The sequence below is a fragment of the Callithrix jacchus genome, chromosome 6 (genome assembly GCF_049354715.1).
Source record: "Callithrix jacchus isolate 240 chromosome 6, calJac240_pri, whole genome shotgun sequence".
Taxonomy (NCBI): domain Eukaryota; kingdom Metazoa; phylum Chordata; class Mammalia; order Primates; family Cebidae; genus Callithrix; species Callithrix jacchus.
Genome location: NC_133507.1, coordinates 94,706,512 through 94,728,903, shown reverse-complemented (window position 1 = coordinate 94,728,903; position 22,392 = coordinate 94,706,512). Strand labels below are relative to the sequence as shown.

Here is a 22,392-nt window from a genome sequence, read left to right as displayed (position 1 = left end):
CTATGTGAAAGTCACCAACTACAAAGACCACAGGTAGATAAAGCCACTAAGATGGGGAGAAACCAGGGCAAAAAGGATGAAAACACCAAAAACCAGAATGCTTCTCCTCCTCCAAGGGATCACAACTCCTCACCAGCTAGGGAACAAAGATGGATGAGAATGAATCTGATGAACTGGCAGAAACAGCCTTCAGAAGGTGGGTAGTAACAAACTTCTCAGAGCTAAAAGAATGTGTGCTAACTCAGTGCAAAGAAACTAAGAACCTAGAAAAAAGGTTAGGTGAGATGCTAACTAGAATAAACAGCTTAGAGAAGAATATAAACGACTTGATGGAGCTGAAAAACACAGCATGAGAACTTTGTGAAACATACACAAGTTTCAATAGCTGAATTGAGCAAGCAGAAGAAAGGATATCGGAGACTGAAAATCAACTCAATGAAATAAAATGAGAAGGCAAGATATAGAGAAAAAAGAGTGAAAAGAAATGAGCAAAGCCTCCAAGAAATATGGGATTATGTGAAAAGACCTAATCTACGTTTGATAGGTGTACCTGAATGTGACGGAGAAATGAATCCAAGCTGGAAAATACTCTTCAGGATATTATCCAGGACAACTTCCCCAACCTAGCAAGGCAGGTCAAAATTCAAGTCCAGGAAATACAGAGACCACCACAGATATTTCTCAAGAAGAGCAACCACAAGGCATATAATTGTCAGATTCACCAGGGTTGAAATGAAGGAAAAAATGCTAAGGGCAGCAAGAGAGAAAGGTAGAGTCACCTACAAAGGGAAGCCCATCAGACCTCTTTGGAGAAACCCGACAAGCCAGAAGAGAGTGGGGGCCAATATTCAACATCCTTAAAGAAAAGAACTTTCAACCTAGAATTTCATATCCAATCAAACTAAGCTTCATAAGCAAAGGAGAAAGAAAATCCTTTATAGACAAGCAACTGCTGAGAGATTTTGTTACAAACAGGCCTGTCTTACAAGAGCTCCTGAAAGAAGCACTAAACAAGGAAAGGAACAACCAGTACCAGCCACTCTAAAAACGTACCAAATGGTAAAGACCATTGACACAATGAAGAAAATGTGTCAACTAATGGGCAAAACATTCAGCTAGCATCAAAATGGCAGGATCAAATTCACACATAATATTAACCTTAAATGTAAATAGACTAAATGCCCCAATCAAAAGACACAGACTGGCAAATTGGATAAAAAGTCAAAACTCATCAGTGTGTTGTATTCACCCATCTCACATGCAAGGACACCCATCTCACATGCAAGGACATAGGCTAAAAATAAAGGGATAGAGGAAGATTTATCAAGCAAATGGAGAGCAAAAAAAAAAGCAGGAGTTGCAATCCTAGTCTCTGATAAAATGGACTTTAAATCAAGAAAGATCAAAAGAGACAAAGAAGGGCATTACATAGTGGTAAAAGGATCAATGCATCAAGAAGAACTAACGATCCTAAATATATACGCACCCAATACAGGAGCACCCAGGTACATAAAGCAAGGTCTTAATGACCTACAAAGAGACTTAGACTCCCACACAATAATAGTCGGAGACTTTAACACTCCACTGTCAATATTAGACAGATCAACCAGACAGAAAATCAACAAGGAAATTCAGGACTTGAACGCAGATCTGGACCAAGCAGACCTAATAGACATTTACAGAAATCTCCACCCCAAATCCACAGAATATACATTCTTCTCAGCAGCACATGGCACCTACTCTAAAATTGACCACATAATTGGAAGTAAATCACTCCTCAGCAAATGCAAAAGAATGCAAATCATAACAAACAGTCTCTCAGACCACGGTGCAGTCAAATTAGAGCTCAGAATTAAGAAACTAAATCAGAACCACACAACTTCATGTAAACTGAACAACTGACTCCTGAATGTTGACTGGATAAACAATGAAATGAAGATGTTCTTCGAAACCAACTAGAACAAAGACACAACGTACCAGAATCTTTGGGACACATTTAAAGCAGTGTCTAGAGGGAAATGTATAGCAATAAATGCCCACCAGAGAAGCGAGGAAAGATCTAAAATCGATACCCTATCGTCAAAACTGAAAGAGCTAGAGGATCAAGATCAAAAAAACTCAAAAGCTAGCAGGAGACAAGAAATAACTAAGATCAGAGCAGAAATGAAGAAGAGAGAGAGACAAAAAACCCTTCAAAAAAATCAATAAATTCAGGAGCTTTTTGATAAGATCAACAAAATAGACAGACCGCTAGCCAGATTAATAAAAAAAGGAGAAGAATCAAATAGATGCAATAAAAAAATAAAAAGGGGATTATCACCATCGATTCCACAGAAATAAAAACTATCATCAGAGATTACTATAAACAACTCTATGCACATAACCAGTAAACCTGGAAGAAATGGATAAAATCCTAGACACTTGCACTCTCCTAAGTCTAAACCAGGAAGAAGTTGAAACCTTGAAAAGACTAATAATAAGGGCTGAAGTTGAGGCAGCAATTAATAGCCTATGAACCCAAAAAATCCAGGTCCCAACAGGTTCACAGCTGAATTCTACCAGACGTACAAAGAGGAGCTGGTACCATTCCTTCTGAAACTATTCCAAATAATCCAAAAAGAGGGAATCCTTCCCAGATCATTTTATGAGACTAACATCATCCTGATACCAAAACCTGGCAGAGACTCAGCAAGAAAAGAAAGCTTCAGGTCAATATGCATGATGAACATAGATGTAAAAATCTTCAATAAAATACTGGCAAACCGATTGCAACAGTGTATCAAAAAGCTTATCCATCACAATCAAGCAGCCTTCATCCCGGGGATGCAAGGCTGGTTCAACATACAGAAGTATATAAACATAATCCACCACATAAACAGAACCAAAGACAAAAACCACATGATTATCTCAATAGATACAGAGAAGGCCTTCAACAAAATTCCACAGTACTTTATGCTAAAAACTCTCAATAAACTAGGTATCGAAGGATCATATCTCAAAGTAATAAAAGCTATTTACGACAAACCTACAGCCAATATCATACTGAATGGGCAAAAACTGGAAGCATTCCCTTTGAAATATGGCACTAGACAAGGATGCCCTCTGTCACAACTCCTGTTCAATATAGTACTGGAAGTTCTAGCCAGAGCAATTAGGCAAGAAAAAGAAATAAAGTGTATTCGATTAGGAAAAGAGGAAGTCAAATTGTCCCTATTTACAGACGACATGATTGTATATTTAGAAGACCCTATCATTTCTGCCCCAAATCTCCTGAAACTGATAAGTAACTTCAGCAAAGTCACAGGATACAAAATCAGTGTGTGGAAATCACAAGCATTACACCAATAACAGACTAACAGAGAGCCAAATCATGAGTGAACTCCCATTCACAATTGCTACAAAGAGAATATAATACCTAGGAATACAGCTAACAAAGGATGTAACGGACCTCTCCAAGAAAAACTACAAACCACTGTTCAACGAAATAAGAGAGGACACAAACAAATGGAGAAACAGTCCATGCTCATGGGTAGGAAGAATCAGTGTTGTGAAAATAGCCATATTGCCCAAAGTTATTTATAGATTCAACACTATCCCCATCAAGCTACCAATGACCTCCTTCACAGAACTGGAAAAAACCACCTTAAACTTCATATGGAACCAAAACAGACCCCACATAGCCAAGTCAATTCTAAGCAAAAAGAACAAAGCGGGAGACATCACACTACTGGACTTCAAACTATACTACAAGGCTACAGTAATCAAAACAGCATGGTACTGGTACCAAAACAGAGATATAGACCAATGGAACAGAAAAGAGGCCTCAGAAGCAACACCACAGATCTAAAATCATCTGATCTTTGACAAACCTGACGAAAACAAGCAATAGGGAAAGGATTCCCTATTTAATAAATGGTGTTGGGAAAACTGGCTAGCCATATGCAGAAAGCTGAAACTGGATTCCTTCCTTATAACTTATGAAAAAATTAACTCCGGATGAATTACAGATTTAAACATAGGACCTAACACCTTAAAAACCCTAGAAGAAAACCTAGGCAATACCATTCAGGACATGGGCATAGGCAAGGACTTCATGAGTAAAACACCAAAAGCAATGGCAACAAAAGCCAAAATAGATAAATGGGATCTAATTAAACTTAAGAGCTTCTCCACAGCAAAAGAAACAATCATTAGAGTGAACCGGCAACCAACAGAATGGGAAAAAAATTTTGCAATCTACCCATCTGACAAAGGGCTAATATCTAGAATCTACAAAGAACTAAAACAGATTTACAAGAAAACAAACAAACAAACATACCCATCTAAAAGTGGGGGAAGGATATGAACACATTTCAAAAGAAGAAATATATGAGGCCACCAAACATTTGAAAAAATGTTCATCACTGGTCACTAGAGAAATGCAAATCAAAACTACATTGAGATATCACCTCACGCCAGTTAGAATGGTGATCATTAAAAAATCTGGAGACAACAGATGCTGGAGAGGATGTGGAGAAATAGGAACACTTTTACACTGTTGGCGGGAGTGTAAACTAGTTCAACCATGGTGGAAGACATGTGGCGCTTTCTCAAGGATCTAGAAATAGAAATTCCATTTGACCCAGCATCCCATTACTGGGTATATACCCAAAGGATAATAAATCATTCTGTTACAAAGACAGATGCACATATATGTTCGTAGCAGCACTATTTACAATAGCAAAGACCTTGAACCAACCCAAATGCCTGTCGACGATAGACTGGACAAGGAAAATGTGGCACATATACACCATTGAATACTATGCAGCCATAAAAAACGATGAGTTTGTGTCCTTTGTAGGGAAATGGATGAATCTGGAAACCATCATTCTCAGCAAGCTGACATAAGAACAGAAAATCAAACACTGCATGTTCTCACTCATAGACAGGTGATGAACAATGAGAACACATGGACAGAGGGATGTGAGCGTCACACACTGGGGGTTTCTCCATTTGTTTGTGTCCTCTCTTATTTCCTTGAGCTCTGTTGTGGGGGCCAAGGAAGGGACAGCGGGGGAGAGGCAGTGCAGAGGTCAGGGAGGGATAACATGGGGAGAAATGCCAGATGTACATGATGAGGGGATGGAGGCAGCAAACCACATTGCCATGTGTGCGCCTATGCAACAATCTTGTATGATCTGCACATGTACCTCAGAACCTAAAGTACAATAAATAAAATTTAAAAAGACAACATCATTGACATTGTCATACTGACAACATCAACACTAATCTTAACATCAAGTCATCAACAAATAATGTTGGCACCAACTTGATATCAACAAGTCAATATTAAAGTTAACAACAATATAAACAAGTTAAGACCTATACTAACAATGTCAACAATGTCAAGAAATCAACACAAGGTCTCATCTGGAAGATGGCGCTGTGAGAACAACCCAGGATTGAAGCTCTCGTTGAATCCGCGGAGAGGTGAGTCAGAGCTGCATTTTCAGCCTGATCTTTGTTGCCCACAGAACGGGGAAATTCCCAAGTATAAAGGAGACGCGGGACGCCAGGCAGAGGTACCGCCTGGCAAAGCCGGCAGCCGGGGTGGCGGCGGCCGGCTCTACCCAGCGCTCCCCACAGGGTGTGCTTGTCTGGGTGCCCTGTTGAACCGGCAACCTGAGACTTGAGAGGGTTGGACTTGAGACTGAAAGAGACTTGGACAGTGGGCCAGCCCAGGGGATTGCAGGGACAGAGCATTTGGGGTAGCCCAGTGGGACGAACAAAGCCGCGATTCCAAACGCTCCCCGTGCAGACGGCCCCTGAGACGCTCTGTGGGGGAGGGGCGTCTATCATTACCGAGGCAACCCACCCCTACTGAGATACAGGCCCACTGCTGATACAGCCAGCTGTTGCCGAGGCAACCCGCCCCTACTGAGATACATGCCCACTGCTGACGCAGCCTGCCATTGCCGAGGCAACCAGCTACAACAGAGAGACTCCGCCACGGGGCGTAGCCCGTGGCGGAGACCGCAGCAGAAAAGCAGAGCCTGCAGCAACAGGGCGAACAACACAACAGCAGGGCGGAGCCTCGGCAGGCAAACAGTGACTAGACTGTTTCCTAGCTGGGCAGGACACCTCAACGGACATCCAAAAACAAAGCCCGAACCCCCCAACACAGAGCATTTGAGAAAAAAACGGTTTTTTTAATGAGCTCTGTTGCAGCAGAATCAAACATAGCAGCCTAACAGCCCTGAATGAACAACAGAGCTCACAGCTCAGCAATTGAGCTCCTATAAAGTACAGACTGTCTCCTCAAGCAGCTCCCTGACCCCTCTATATCCAAAAGACTGACATTTGGCAGGCATCATCCTGGGACAAAGAGAGCAGAAAAAGAAACTGGTAGCATCCCTCACTGTTCCGCAGTTGCAATAGGTGCACCCCAGACAAGCAGGGCCTGGAGTGAACCTCAGCAGTCGTACAGCGAAGGGGCTAGACTGGTAGAAGGAAAACCAAGTAACAGAAATACTTCATCATCAACAATCTGGGTGTCCACTCAGAGACCCAATCGAAAAGTCAGCAACTACGCAGACGACAAGTGGATAAATCCACAAAGATGGGAAGAAACCAGCGCAAAAAGGAGGAAAACACCCGAAACCAGAACACCTTGCCTCCTAGAAAGGACCAAAACTCCTCACCAGCAAGGGAACAAAGCTGGATGGAGAATGACTGTGACGAAATGACGGAATTAGACTTCAGAAGGTGGATAATGAGAAACTTTTGTGAGCTAAAAGAACATGCATTAAATCAATGCAAAGAAACTAAGGAACTTGAAAAAAGATATGAAAAAAGATTTGAGGAAATGATAACAAGAATGGATAACTTAGAGAGGAATATGAATGAATTAAAGGAGCTGAAAAACACAATACGAGAACTTCGCGAAGCATGCACAACTTTCAATAGCCGAATTGACCAAGCAGAAGAAAAAATATCTGAAGTCGAAGACCAACTCAATGAAATAAAACAAGAAACCAAGATTAGAGAAAAAAGCGTAAAAAAGGTATGAACAAACTCTCCAAGAAATGTGGGACTATGTGAAAAGACCTAACCTACGTTTGATAGGTGTACCAGAAGGGGATGAAGAGAATGAATCCAAGCTGGAAAATACTCTTCAGGACATCATCCAGGAAAATTTCCCCCACCTAGCAAGACAGGCCAACACTCAAATGCAGGAAATACAGAGAACACCACAAAGATATTCCGCAAGAAGAGCAACCCCAAGGCACATAATCGTCAGATTCAACAAGGTTGAAATAAAGAAGAAAATACTAAGGGCAGCCAGAGAGAAAGGTCAGGTCACCCACAAAGGGAAGCCCATCAGACTCACAGCAGATCTCTCAGCAGAAACACTACAAGCCAGAAGAGAGGGGGGCCAATATTGAACATTCTTAAAGAAAAGAACTTTCAACCCAGAATTTCATATCCAGCCAAACTGAGCTTCAGAAGTGAAGGAAAAATAAAATCCTTTGAGAACAAGCAAGTACTCAGAGATTTTGTCACCACCAGGCCTGCTTTACAAGAGCTCCTAAAAGAGGAACTACACATAGAAAGGAACAACCAGTACCAGCCATTCCAAAATCACACTAAATGCTAGAGCATCAACATAATGAAGAATCTACAACAACTAACGGGCAAAACAGCCACTTAGAATCAAAATGGCAGTATCAAATTCACACATAACAATATTAACCCTAAATGTAAATGGACTAAATGCACCAATCAAAAGACACAGACTGGCAAATTGGATAAAAAGCCAAAACCCATCAGTGTGCTGTATCCAGGAAACCCATCTCACATGCAAGGATACACAAAGGCTCAAAATAAAGGGATGGAGGAAGACTTACCAAGCAAATGGGGAGCAAAAAAAAGCAGGAGTTGCAATTCTCATCTCTGATAAAATAGACTTTAAAGCAACAAAGATCAAAAGAGACAAAGAAGGCCATTACATAATGGTAAAAGGATCGATACAACAAGAAGAGCTAACGATCCTAAACATATATGGACCCAATGCAGGAGCACCCAGATACATAAGGCAAGTTCTTAATGACTTACAAAGAGACTTAGACTCCCACACAATAATAGTGGGAGACTTTAACACTCCACTGTCAATATTAGACAGATCAACCAGACAGAAAATCAACAAGGATATCCAGGGCTTGAACTCAGACCTGGAGCAAGCAAACGTGATAGACATTTACAGAACTCTCCACCCCAAATCCACAGAATACACATTCTTCTCAGCACCACATCACACCTACTCTAAAATTGACCACATAATTGCAAGTAAAGCACTGCTCAGCAAATGCAAAACAACTGAAATCATAACAAACAGCCTCTCAGACCATAGTGCAATCAAGTTAGAACTCAGAATACAGAAACCAACCCAGAACCGCACAGCTTCATGGAAACTGAACAACTGGCTCTTGAATATTGACTGGATAAACAATGAAATGAAGTCAGAAATAAAGAAGTTCTTCGAAACCAATGAGAACGAAGACACAACATGCCAGAATCTCTGGGACACATTTAAAGCAGTCTCTAGAGGAAAGTTTATAGCAATAAGTGCCCATATGAGGAGAATGGAGAGATCCAAAATTGACACCCTCTTGTCAAAATTGAAAGAGCTAGAGGAGCAAGATAAAAAAAACTCAAAACCCAGCAGAAGACAAGAAATAACTAAGATCAGAGCTGAACTGAAGGAGATTGAGACACGAAAAACCCTCCAAAAAAAATCAATAAATCCAAGAGCTGGTTTTTTGAAAATATCAACAAAATAGACAGACCACTAGCCAGATTGATTAAAAAGAAAAGAGAGAACAACCAAATAGATGCAATAAAAAATGATAAAGGGGAAATCACCACAGATTCCACAGAAATTCAAACCATCATCAGAGAATATTACAAACAACTCTATGCACATAAACTAGTAAACCTGGAAGAAATGGATAAATTCCTGGACTCCTGTGTCCTCCCAAGCCTAAACCAGGAGGAAGCTGAAACTATGAATAGACTAATAACAAGGTCAGAAGTTGAGTCAACAGTTAAGAGCCTACCACACAAAAAAGCCCAGGTCCAGACGGGTTCACAGCCGAATTCTACCAGACACACAAAGAGGAGCTGGTACCATTCCTTCTAAAACTATTCCAAACAATCCAAAAAGAGGGAATCCTTTCCAAATCATTTTACGAGACCAACATCATCCTTATACCAAAACCCGGCAGAGACCCAACAAGAAAAGAAAACTTCAGGCCAATATCCATAATGAACATAGATGCAAAAATTTTCAATAAAATATTGGCAAACCGATTGCAACAGCAAATCAAAAAACTTATTCATCATGATCAAGTAGGATTCATCCCCGAGATGCAAGGCTGGTTCAACATACGCAAGTCTATAAACGTAATTCACCACATAAACAGAACCAAAAACAAAAACCACATGATTATCTCAATTGATGCAGAGAAGGCATTTGACAAAATTCAATGGCCCTTTATGCTAAAAACCCTCAATAAACTCGGTATTGATGGAACGTATCTCAAAGTAATAAAAGCTATTTATGACAAACCAACAGCCAATATCATACTGAATGGGCAAAAACTGGAAGCATTCCCTTTGAAATCTGGCACTAGACAAGGATGCCCTCTTTCACCACTCCTATTCAATATAGTACTGGAAGTTCTAGCCAGAGCAATCAGGCAAGAAAAAGAAATAAAGGGTATTCAAATAGGAAAGGAGGAAGCCAAATTGTCTCTATTTGCAGAAGACATGATAGTATACCTAGAAGACCCCATCGCCTCAGCCCAAAAACTCCTGAAACTGATAAGCAACTTCAGGAAAGTCTCAGGATATAAAATCAATGTGCAAAAATCACAAGCATTCGTCTACACCAATAACAGACTTAAAGAAAGCCAAATCAAGAGCGAACTGCCATTCGCAATTGCTACAAAAAGAATAAAATACCTTGGAATACAACTCACAAGGAACGTAAGGGACCTCTTCAAGGAGAACTACAAACCACTGCTCAACAAAATCAGAGAGGACACAAACAGATGGAGAAACATTCCATGTTCATGGTTAGGAAGAATTAATATCGTGAAAATGGCTATACTGCCCAAAGTAATTTACAGAATCAACGCTATCCCCATCAAGCTACCATTGACTTTCTTCACAGAACTGGAAAAAACCACCATGAACTTCATATGGAACCAAAAGAGAGCCCGCATAGCCAAGTCAATTCTAAGCAAAAAGAACACAGCGGGGGGCATCACACTACCGGATTTCAAACTATACTACAAGGCTACAGTAATCAAAACAGCATGGTACTGGTACCAAAACAGAGATATAGACCAATGGAACAGAACAGAGGCACCGGAGACAACACAACATATCAACAACTATACAATCTTTGATAAACCTGACAAAAACAAGCAATGGGGAAAGGATTCCCTGTTTAACAAATGGTGTTGGGAAAACTGGCTAGCCATGGGCAGAAAGCAGAAACTGGACCCCTTCCTGACACCTTACACTAAAATTAACTCCAGATGGATTAAAGACTTAAACACAAGACCTGGCACCATAAAAACCCTAGAAGAAAATCTAGGCAAAACCATTCAGGACATAGGAGTAGGCAAGGACTTCATGATCAAAACACCAAAAGCATTGGCAACAAAAGCCAAGATAGACAAATGGGACCTAATCAAACTCCACAGCTTCTGCATGGCAAAAGAAACAGTCATGAGAGTGAATCGGCAACCAACAGAATGGGAAAAAATTTTTGCAGTTTACCCATCTGACAAAGGGCTGATATCCAGAATTTACAAAGAACTAAAACAGATTTACAAGAAAAAAACAAGCCCATTCAAAAATGGGCAAAGGATAGGAACAGACACTTTACAAAAAAAGACATACATGAGGCCAACAAACATATGAAAAAATGCTCATCACTGGTCTTTAGAGAAATGCAAATCAAAACTACATTGAGATACCATCTCACACCAGTTAGAATGGCGATCATTAAAAAATCTGGAGACAACAGATGCTGGAGAGGATATGGAGAAATAGGAATACTTTTACACTGCTGGTGGGAGTGTAAATTAGTTCAACCATTGTGGAAGACAGTGTGGCGATTCCTCAAGGACCTAGAAATAGAAATTCCATTTGACCCAGCAATCCCATTACTGAGTATATATCCAAAGGACTATAAATCGTTCTACTATAAGGACACATGCACACGAATGTTCATTGCAGCACTGTTTACAATAGCAAAGACCTGGAACCAATCTAAATGCCCACTGATGATAGACTGGACTGGGAAAATGTGGCACATATACACCATGGAATATTATGCAGCAATCAGAAATGATGAGTTCGTGTTCTTTGTAGGGACATGGATGAATCTGGAGAACATCATCCTCAGCAAACTGACACAAGAACAGAAAATGAAACACCGCATATTCTCACTCATAGGCGGGTGATGAACAATGAGAACACATGGACACAGGGAGGGGAGTACTAAACACTGTGGTCTATTGGGGGAAAAGGGGAGGGCCAGTGGGAGGGGGAGGTGGGGAGGGATAACCTGGGGAGAAATGCCAAATGTGGGTGAAGGGGAGAAAGGCAGCAAAACACACTGCCATGTGTGTACCTACGCAACTGTCTTGCATGCTCTGCTCATGTACCCCAAAAACTGAAATGCAATTAAAAAAAAAAAAAGAAATCAACACCAATGTCAACAAGTCAATAATATCAACAATGTTGACGTCAACAAGTCAATAGCAATTCTTCAACACTGTCAACAAAATAACAGCATCAACAACCACATTAATAATAACTAACATGTATTGGGCACCTACTACTTAATGAATTCTCTCTTGTAATCCTCACCACAACCTCATATGGCAGGTACAATAATGACCACCACTACAGAGATGGGGAAAACAAGATCCAGAGCTATACAGTAACTCCACAAGGCCCACTGTCAGGAGTAAAGCGAGAACAAGCCCCTGGCAGTCTGACTCCAAGCCTGTTACTGTCACCCATACTGCTATTCTGCCTCTGTCCTTAATAAGCGCTTGTTGAGAAATCAGTCCACAGGGAGGGTTATTTTAATTAGCACACAAGGGAGAGGAGTGCTCCCTCTTGCCTACTTGTTCTTTCTATTTAATGAAATCTAGAAAGAAAAACCAAACTAGGAGTTTCTTTGTACACTTAACTCATGCTCTTACAAACAGCAACAGCTTTTTGTGGGAAGTAGGGGCAAAAGGAGGGTATCTGAAATATAACAAGCCTAAACTTATATCTTGACTCTGTCAGTAACTTGTTAACTTTGACAATTTGCTCTCAACTTCAGCTTTCTTGTTGGCAAGAAGTGGGTAATTATGGATCCATCTGTGAGGATTAAATATGTGTATATAAAGCATCAAGCAGAAACTCAGAGAGCAGGAGTGAGTTTGCAAAATCTTAGCTTGCTTCCCCTTTGCCTTTTTATCATATGAAGAGGATGACACTTACTTCTAACAAATTTCATGTTAAAATAGGCCATAATCCCTAAAACATCTGGCTGCTTCTTACATCCCAAATATTAGTCCTTAATTGAATTCTAAACTCTAATGGCAAACTATGCTCCTTTCCCAAAAGCAAGGATGTTTCTCTTCTAAATTAGCCAGTAACAGGAAGGGAGTTCAGTGGAATATTAGACAAGCATCAAAACAGTCATCGTGACAGCTTACAATTAGGGAAAAGTACTAATGGCATGGTATCAAATAAACAGTGAGCAACAATCTGAGGTGCCCTGTGACAACACAATAAATGCAAAGAAGCCAAGATTGGAAGGAGATAGTGTAAAATAATAAGACTTTTTTTCCTTTAAATTTTTTCCTTAATAGTTGCTATGAACTGAATTAGGTCCCCCAACAAAATTCATATGTTGAAGCCCTAATCCCCAGTGTGATGCTATTTGGAGAGGGGGCCTTTGAGGGGTGATTAGGTTTAGAGGAGGTCATGAGGGTGGGACCCTCATGGTGGTGGTATTAGTGTCCTTATAAGAAGAGATACGAGTGAGCTCTCCCTACCATCCCCATATGAGGACAGTAAGAAGGTGGCTGTCTGCAGTCCAGGAAGAGCACCCTCACCAGAGCCCGACCATGCTGGCCCCTTGATCTTGGACTTCCCCAGCTCCACAATGGTGGGAAATAAATATCTGTTGTCTAAACCAGCAGTCTATGGTGTTTTGTTATTTCAGCTTAAGCTCACTAAGACAATAATATTCTAATATTCAACTAATAAATAAAGGGAAGAACTGAAGGAGAAAAGTGAAGGGGACTTTCGCATCAAAGTCTCCGTAAAGATATCTCAGGAGCCACAGTTCAAAGGGTAAGAAATGACTAAGAAGAAAAGATTCAGGTAAGTTTTACAACAAGGAGTCAAACAGAAGATTTCAAACCTTCCATTTTCAGAAGGTGGGTGGCAAAGTCACTCCATATGTGCAGTCACTTGCTGTGCAAGAGCTGAATGGAAGCTCTGACTCATGTGCTACGATGTTTGGCATTCCATCGAGTCATTTATTCATGGTGTTTGTCTTTTTGAAAAGTTCTGTAATTTTGCTATGTGTGTTAACATCAACTTCCCCAAAAGGCTATAACATGCCCTGGGCACGGCTGTGACCCCTCTTTAACACCTAGCACAAGGCACAGGAAATAATCTTTTTTTTGGGGGGATGAAGTCTCGCTTTGTCACTCAGGTGGCCCAGACTGGAGTGCAGTGGTGCCATCTCGGCTCACTATAACCTCCACTTCCCAGGTTCAAGTGATTCTCCTGCCTCAGCCTCCAAAGTAGCTGGGATTACAGTTGCCCACCAACACGCCCAGCTATTTTTGCATTTCAGTAGAGATGGGGTTTCGCCATGTTGGCCAGGCTGGTCTCAAACTCTTGACCTCAGGTGATCTGCCTGCCTCAGCCTCCCAAAGTGCTGGGATTACAGGTGTGAACCATCACACCTGGCCTATATCCCCTTCTTGTTGAAATGATGCCCTTACTGCCCTCTGGAAAGACAATACCTCCTTGCCTCTTCCCTCTCCACCTCCTCACCTCTCGGGTAGCATATTGAGGAGTAAAAGCACATCAGTCAGTCGCCACAGCCCCCAGGCAGGACCCAGTAACGGGTTCAGAGTGGGCATGTGACCCATTGAGAGACGATGAGACACAGGGACACTTCTGTTGGGAAGAATCTTAGTGATTCTTGCTCTTACATGGTTAAAACAGGAACAATGCTACTGTTCTTCTCTGTATTAGATTGCCCTTGAATATTTGTCTTCAATTCTGCTGCCATATTTTATTTCCCTACTGGTTTTGAAATAACAGAAACAGGGTTGCTGTCATCTGGCTGCAAAGTAGCCCAAGAATAAAGCCAACGAGGGAACAAGAGAGGGAGAACTGGGTCCTGGTGACACTGCCTGTGCTCTCATCAAATTCCATCCTGATCAGGCTAAATGAAGACTTTTCAACCTTCTGAACTTGTGAATTCTCTCCTGGATTAAATCACTTTGAGTTGAGCTTTCTGTCCCTTGTCACTAAGTGACATGAGGAACTTGATTTGGAGTCAAGAAGACTTGGGCTCAAATCCTGACTTCCACCTGGTGACTCAGGAACAATGTCATCATGACCACATTGTTTATTTTCTCCGACCCACTCTAATCCATCAGTGCTATTCTGAGGATGTAATAACTATTATATTTTAAAAGTACCAGTATAGTGTCTGGACAAAATAAGGTGATTAATAATTTTTTTTTTTTTTGAGACAGGGTCTTGCTCTGTTGATCAGGCTGGAGCGCAGTGGCAATCTTGGCTCACTGCAGCCTCGGCTTGCTGGTTGAAGTGATCCTCCCACCTCAGTCTCCTGCTGGGATCACAGGCATGCACCACTATGCCTAGCTAATTTTTGTATTTATTTGTAGAGACGGGATTTCACCATGTTGCCCAGTCTGGTATCGAACTCTTGTACTCAAGCAATCTGCCCACCTCGGCTTCCCACAGTGATGGGATTACCAGCATGAACCTCCGTACCTGGCCAGGTGATTAACAATTTATGGTTCTTTCCCTCCTCTGATTTCTTTAAAGAAAGAACAAAAAGTAAAGGCTTGCTGATGGAAGAAAACAGAGAAAATTATTTTCTTCCAGCCACTGTCCTTTCTCCACCAATTAGTAGGAGCTGCAGGGATGGGAAGTACCTTAAAAGAGCCCACTCCTGGGTCAGAGATGCCGGGACGGTGTTGGCCAGTGCCATAGCCTGCGTAGCTCATCACCCATGGCTCATGGAAGGTCACCCACAGCTTCACGCGGTCCCCAAATGTGGAGAAGCAGAAGGCTGCGTAGTCCAGGAAGGCATCCACCACACTCTCATTCTGCCATCCACCATGATCCTGCAGGGCCTGAGGCAGGTCCCAGTGGAACAGTGTGGCCATGGGCTTGATGCCTGTGTCCCGCAGGCTGTCAATCAGCTTGTTGTAGTAGGCAATGCCTGGGAGGCTGGGGCTGCTCCTGTGCCCCATGGGGAAGATCCGGGACCAGGAGATGGAGAACTTGTACACCTGAGCCCGGAGGCCGCGAAGCAGGGCGATATCAGAGACCACCTTGTGGTAGCTGTCACTGGCCACCTCTGGCGTTGCTTGGCCCTCAGTGGTGTTCAAGGGCCTGCGTGGATCCCAGATGCTCGGTCCTCTCCCGCCCTCGGCCCAGCCTCCTTCCACGTTAAAGGCTCCTGTGGAGGTGCCCCAGAGGAAGCCTTCAGGGAAAACGTCCTGCAGGAAGGTGTCCCTTTCTGCTCTGGACTGATTGGCAAATGCTTCCCAGGCTCTCTGATAGGCCGAGGCAAGAGGGGAACGTGTGGTCTTGTGGTCCTCCTGCTGGTCAGGCTGAAGGGCCAGGCTGCCAGTCAGAGAACAAGATGTGCTGTGGGATTGAAGGGACATAAAAATGAATGACACTGTCAGTTACAAAACAAATGCCCCCTACAGATAACTACTGTGTTTAATCAGATAGATCAGAGACACTGTGTCAAAAGTCCTATCTGCAAAGCCATGGGCAGAAAGTGACTGGTAGACAGGAAAATTATTATTACCCCTTCTGAGGTTAGTGATTCTTGCTCTTACATGGTTAAAAGAGGAACAATGCTACTGTTCTTCTCTGTATCAGATTGCCCTTGAATATTGTCTTCAATTCTGCTGCCATATTTTATTCTTCGTATAATTTACTGTTTATAAAACATAGCTAATAATAACAATGGCTTCAATTTATTGAGCCTTGATTCTGTGCTGGCCGCTGTGATAAGAATGAATGTGTATTATCTCATTTAATTTTCCCAACAAATTTCTGAGATGGGTACTGCAATGATTAATTCTCATTCTACACAGGAGGAAACTGAGACTTAAAGAAATGGGAAACTTCCTGATTTCAGGGAGCCAGCGGCTATTTATCAGCTGGTATAGAAGTACACTGATGTGGACCAACTAAATATCAGTCCTGACTACTGCTTCTTTTCTTGTTCCTGCTGCTTTGATTTCAGACATAATAGCAGGAGCTCAAGCATCCATCCTGGACCATGAGGTAGAAATCTTGTTAAAGGTGACAAAGTAATAATGAAGGATCCTGGATTCCTGGTAATTACGAGTAACTTCTCCTTGACCATACATCTTGCAGGCAGTGGAGCAGATTCTGTGCTTTTGACCTTATATACATACATGCTTATGTGCATGTATGTGTATGTATATATATGCATATGAAATAAAACTTCACATAAAAGTACATGCTGCATTTATACAAAATGTGGTCTGATATTTTCTATTTTACTCCAGTTCATCTTCCTCCCTCCAGTTCTCCTTTCCTCCTTTTTCTTTTTTTCAATTGTGATTGCCAACTTCTAAATTGCTTTCACAGCCAGTGAGACATGTCCTGCGGGTGGGAAAGCATGCATGCTGCAAATTACACCCAGCAGAGGGCAGCCTTGAGGACGGGTTGGCAGAAGTAGGTGTGCTGGTCTGGAGGAGGGAGCGTGGCACATGCCTGGGGAAAAGAAGGTGGAGTACAAGAGCATCTCCCTATCACACAGCCATCGTGTGGAGAGGGGATGGCACCTGTACCAGCTGGCCCACAGTGCAGAACTGGAAGTGACAGGGACACCTCAGAGATCTTCTCAAGGAGTGAAGCCTGGGCCTGGGTCACCTTCCAGGAGGCATCCTCCAAACCTAAGTGCCTTCTGTTTCACTCATCATCAACTCCGACATTTGTTAAAGCAGTGGGAAGGGAAATGATCCTCTCCCTGTGGATGATCCCAACACATGTGCCACTGTGGAGTGCAGCCAGGGAGGCGGCACTGCTCCACGGTGCCCATAAACACAGCCTCTGCTGCTCCAAACCTCACTCTCACCCATTCCTTCTGGCCCTGACTCCTTCCTCCTGGATGCATGAAAAGAGGTCTGAGGAAACAAACCACCCTGGGATGAAACAGAACTTGCTGTACAGGCTTGGAGCTGGGAGCCCTGGGTTTAGTGGTCATGCGGAGGGATTTAGCACATGTTGATGCCTCAGGCTCCACATCCAGGGCTTCTTAGTTCTCCCCTTTTCAAGGTGCAGTACCGTGTGTCTCCTGCCACAGTCTCATATAAGAGTTGTTTGGGGGCCTCTATCACCCCTGTAAGATCTAAAATTCTCAGGGAGAAAACTATGTTAGTCCTCTCTGAACCATTCCTCACCCACTGCCCTTGCACTCAGCGGGTTCTCCAACCACATCCTCCTGAGTAGGGGCCACTGGCTGTCTAATATTAGGTCGTGTTGGACCTCCCCTTCAGGCAAAGCACCACCAAGTGCTGAGAGAACCTCAGAGCTGGCGTTGCTTGCAATCACTGGCTTCTCAGAGAACCCATTTTATTATGGCCTCTCTAGTTTTCTTTCCTGAAGCCACATCCAGTCCTTCCTGGCTGACTCCAGGTGTGGTCAGGAAGTAGTGCTGACCCAGGTCTGTCCATTGCAAGTTTGCACTGCCACATAAAGCCTGAGGTACAGCTGCTGCTGGGGGTATGTTGATCTGAACAGCTGACTTGAAGTGGATCGAGAGGATGGAATAATAGGAGAATATAGCTCAGGACAGTCAAATACCAGAAGAGGAAAAGTACAAGAGGTGTTGGCACTGAAGCTTATGACCCTGAACAGAGCTGCACTGGAAATATCAGAGGTGAATGACAAAGAGAATGCCCACTGAAGGTCTGGAAGTCAATTATTGTCCCAGCCTTTGTCCCACTCTAAGGGATGGTGCATGACCTTCATGCATGTTACGTCCCCCCATGGAGTGCTGAGGTTCTGGGCAATTCCCAGTACTGGCTTCCACGCCATTCTTTTCTCACTCAAAAAGCATAGTGGGATGCGCATGCACGAAAGCAATGTAATTATGGGCATAATCTCAAAATCTCTAATTTTAAAAAGTATATTATTTGCAAACTTTGGAACTTCAGTCACTCAGTAACATTGTTTACAACCCCAACATACATTAAAACCTCTGTCCCTAAAACATTGTCAAGTTAGGCATCTGCCCTGCTGCAACAGCTGGCTTTCCTGTCCACGCTGCCTCCTTATGGGGAGGACATTTCACCCTTTGCATTGAAGATGTGGGCACAGAGAACTCATTTCTCTTACTCATTATGTAACTTCAGCGAGATGGTCAGATCTATCTTTAACCTGGCCATTCTTCCACAAGCTCACACTGTCTCCAAAAAGATCTTAAACTAGAAGACAGGGTTTCAAATCCTAGCTGGTGCAGTGCACAATCTCGGCTCACTGCAACTTCCACCTCCTGGGCTCAAGTGATCCTCCCACCTCAGTCTCCCAAGTAGCTGGGACCACAGGCATGCACCAATATGCCTGACTGATTTTTATATTTTTTGTAGAGACAGAGTTTCACCATGTTGCTCAGCCCAGACTTGAACTCCTGGACTCAAGCAATCTTTCCACCATTGCCTACCAGAGTGCTGAGATTACAGGTGTGAGCCATCATGCTAGTTGTGCACAGTTGGGCAAACTGACAGATGAGAAAGCAGAACCTCATGAGTCCCACTCAGTAAGAGACTCCCTGCTTTCTTTCTGGGTCGTTTCTCATCAATTGAATGGCAATAATAAATGTGGTGGCCCAAGAGTTGATGACAACAGTCCTATAAGATTATACATGTAAAAGAAAACAGAGTATTCTACAAACATCAGCTATTGATAGTTCAATAGGCAATCTGATATTACCTTTTCTTGGAACTTGATGAACAACTCAGAAACTCATTAATATCAAACCCAATGGTGAGCACTTGGTCTTTATTTATGGCTGTAAGAGAAGTAATTAAATTAACTCTATGTGAATGTCAACTAAGAAAATGCATGTCTGAAATCAACAGTTTTCCTCACTTATACAACACACCCAAATGCCAAACAAAGGTTCTAAGCCCCTTTGAAAAATACCATGGGCTCAGAAGTGAATTCTACTTACTTATTACTCAAAAAATGGGTCTCAAATTTCAGTGTGAATCAAAATCACTGGTAGAGCTTGTTAAAACACAAGTTGCTGGTCCCACCCCCAGAGTGTCTGATGCAGTAGGTCTCAGGTAGGGCTCAAGAATATGCATTTCTAACGAGATCCCAAGTGATGTTGATATTGATGCTACTGGTCTGAGGACCACAACTTTGAGAACAATTGATTTAGAACTCAAAGATTAGAAAGGGATGGAATATTTTTTAAATTGTGGTAAAATACACCTAAAAAGAAAAGGTACAATTTTAACCATTTAGAGACAGGTGAGATCTAAGAACAGAAATTGTGATGCCATCAAAGGGCATCACATAAGGGTTTAGATAAGGGTTATTAAATGGTATCTATGGATGAACTTCAGGGGTCCTGTGGAGACAACCCAATGCTGGGAGTGGTTCTAGTTGTGCTATGGTTTGGATGTGGCTTGTCCCCACCAAAACTCATGTTGAAATTTAACTGCCACTGTAACATTGTTGAGAGGATATGGGACCTGTAGGAGGCATTTGGGTCATGAGGGATCCACCCTCATCAAGGGATTAGTGCAGTCTCCAGGGAACGATTGAGTTCCCACTCTAGTGGGACTGGATTAGTTACCATGACAGTGGTTGTTATAAGGTGAGGCTGACTGGTGTTTCATCTATTGCAGACACTTGCTTCCCCTTTCACTTCTCTGCCATGTTAGAATGCAGCACCAGGTCCTCACCAGAAGCTGACCAGATGTGGCTGCCTGATCTTGAACTTCCCAGTCCCCAGAACCATGAGCTAAATAAACTTTTCTTTATAAATTACACAGTCTAGGGTATTGTATTATAGCAATACAACAGACTAAGACACGGTGGTAGAAAGAACACTACTGACTTCTCCAATACTCTGGACTAGGGATAAGAGTGACAGGCCTGACTAACATGGCCCTCAAGCACCTTCCCCTCTGCCCCTCCCTCCCTTCTTGCAGAGACTCCAGTGACTGCCAGCCTCAATGTTATCACAGACCCCACCTTTCCCCTGACTTGACTGGATCAAGAGCAGCCTCCTGATCCATGGTCAATGCTCAGATTCACTCAAGAATTTGAACTAAGAGATACTAGGAAGATGGCCTTTGAACCGTCAGCCCTACACTTGAAAATTCCTAGCATCTTGGTCAGGTACCTACCAGGGCCATGTGCAAGCTGAGATAATGGTGACATGGAACAAAGGTAAGTATAGAGGGCTGGCTGGAGAGGGGCATAGGATAGCCCTGCTAAGAGGAGCAGAGATGAGAGACCTTGGAGGGAGATGTAATGGAAGGAGGCAAAGATGAGTTTCCATGCTTACAACTCACAGCTGAGGCCTGATGATCTTTACGTCCATTAGAGGCATCCTTGTATAGAACCTCTCCTTTTTCTTGGGTCAAGGGGGGATGGTTGCAAGGGACCATCAGTAGGAAGGCAGAGTACACTAACCTAATCTGGGGCAGGCTCTCACACTAGGTTTCCTACCATGCTCCTCCTTCCATTAGAACCCCAGACTTTCAAGACTACTACCCAGCACACCAGTGCACCAAATGTCACTCAAAACCTCTCTAGCAATGGTCCACTCACCTTCGAAAAGGCTGAAAAGCAGCCTGGCTGGGCTCTTCATGGTGGAGGGGCAGCCTGAGAATTTTAAGTTGAAGATGAAAACTTTCACTTTTGGCTCAATAGTCTGAAAAAGAGAAGGACCAGCAAGTAAACTGAAGCTACCTGGAAAGCATCCTAATAATAGAAACAGAGTTTCAAGATGATTAGCTGTGGCACTCACTCTGGGTTTGGAAATGACTCTTAGCTATCTCAGTTAACTGAAGGAGCCTCTGAAGGAGAAAGATCTACAGTTTTCAGTAACATGTAGATCTTTCTCCCCATCAACCCCCACCTTCACCTTTTCCTTCATCTCAGGCTTACAGAGCACCTCTTAGTGCCAGGCACAGGGTTAGGATCAGGAACAAGGCCACTGCTCACATCTGGAGCCTATTCTACTAAAGCAGCTTAGTTAAGAGCCCACCATTGCCATATCTATGAATGTCTGGGATTTGCTTCAAAATAATCGAATTTGGTTAGCTGGGCATGGTGGTGCATGCCTTTAGTTCCAGCTAGTTGGCAGGCTGAGCCAGGAGGATCGCTTGAACCTAAGAGTTCAAGGCTGCAATGAGCTATGACTGCACCACTGCACTCCAGCCTGGGTCACAGAGCAAGATCCTATCCCTAAAAACATTTTTTTTTTAAAATTAAAAATCTAGTTTGGGAGACAGAAGTTATGGGTTAGATGAAAGATTAGCTATGAGCCAATAGCTCTTGCAGCTGGAGATGGTGTCACAGGGGTTCATCATACTTTCTTTCTACTTTTGGATGTTAGAAATTTTCCCTAACGAAAAGTTACAGGAGCCCAGTGGGTGTGGTGGCTCATGCCTGTAATCCCAGCACTTTGGGAGGCTCAGGAGGGTGGATCACCTGAGGTGAGGAGTTTGAGACCAGCTTGACCAACATGGCAAAACCCCATCTCTACTAAAAATACAAAAATTTTACATACCACCAGTCTTGGTGGTGTATGCCTGTAATCCCAGCTACTTGGGAGCTGAGACAGGAGAATTGCTTGGAGGTAGAATTGCTTGCAGCCCAGACTGCATCACTGCACTCCAGCCTGGGCAACAAGAGCAAGAATCCATCTCAACAAAAAGAAAAAAGGACAGTTATAGGTGCTGTCATTAAAACTGAAATAAATGTAATTTCTTCTTATTTCTAGCCATTTCAGTATCAAGGAAAACATCTCAGGGCTGACATGCT

At 42.8% G+C, this 22,392-nt stretch overlaps 1 protein-coding gene across 1 annotated transcript in view; it reads right to left on the bottom strand.

Annotated features, from left to right (window-relative positions):
- Positions 1-22,392, bottom strand: part of LCT (lactase) — a 77,366-nt gene that overhangs the window by 40,276 nt on the left and 14,698 nt on the right. Inside the window, exons 4-6 of the mRNA XM_002749479.6 lie at positions 21,175-21,277; positions 19,318-19,396; positions 15,267-15,987 (exon numbers count right to left, since the gene is read on the bottom strand). Of these exons, the coding sequence (XP_002749525.2) occupies positions 15,267-15,987; positions 19,318-19,396; positions 21,175-21,277 (903 nt within the window). The remainder of the gene's footprint in view (positions 1-15,266; positions 15,988-19,317; positions 19,397-21,174; positions 21,278-22,392) is intronic.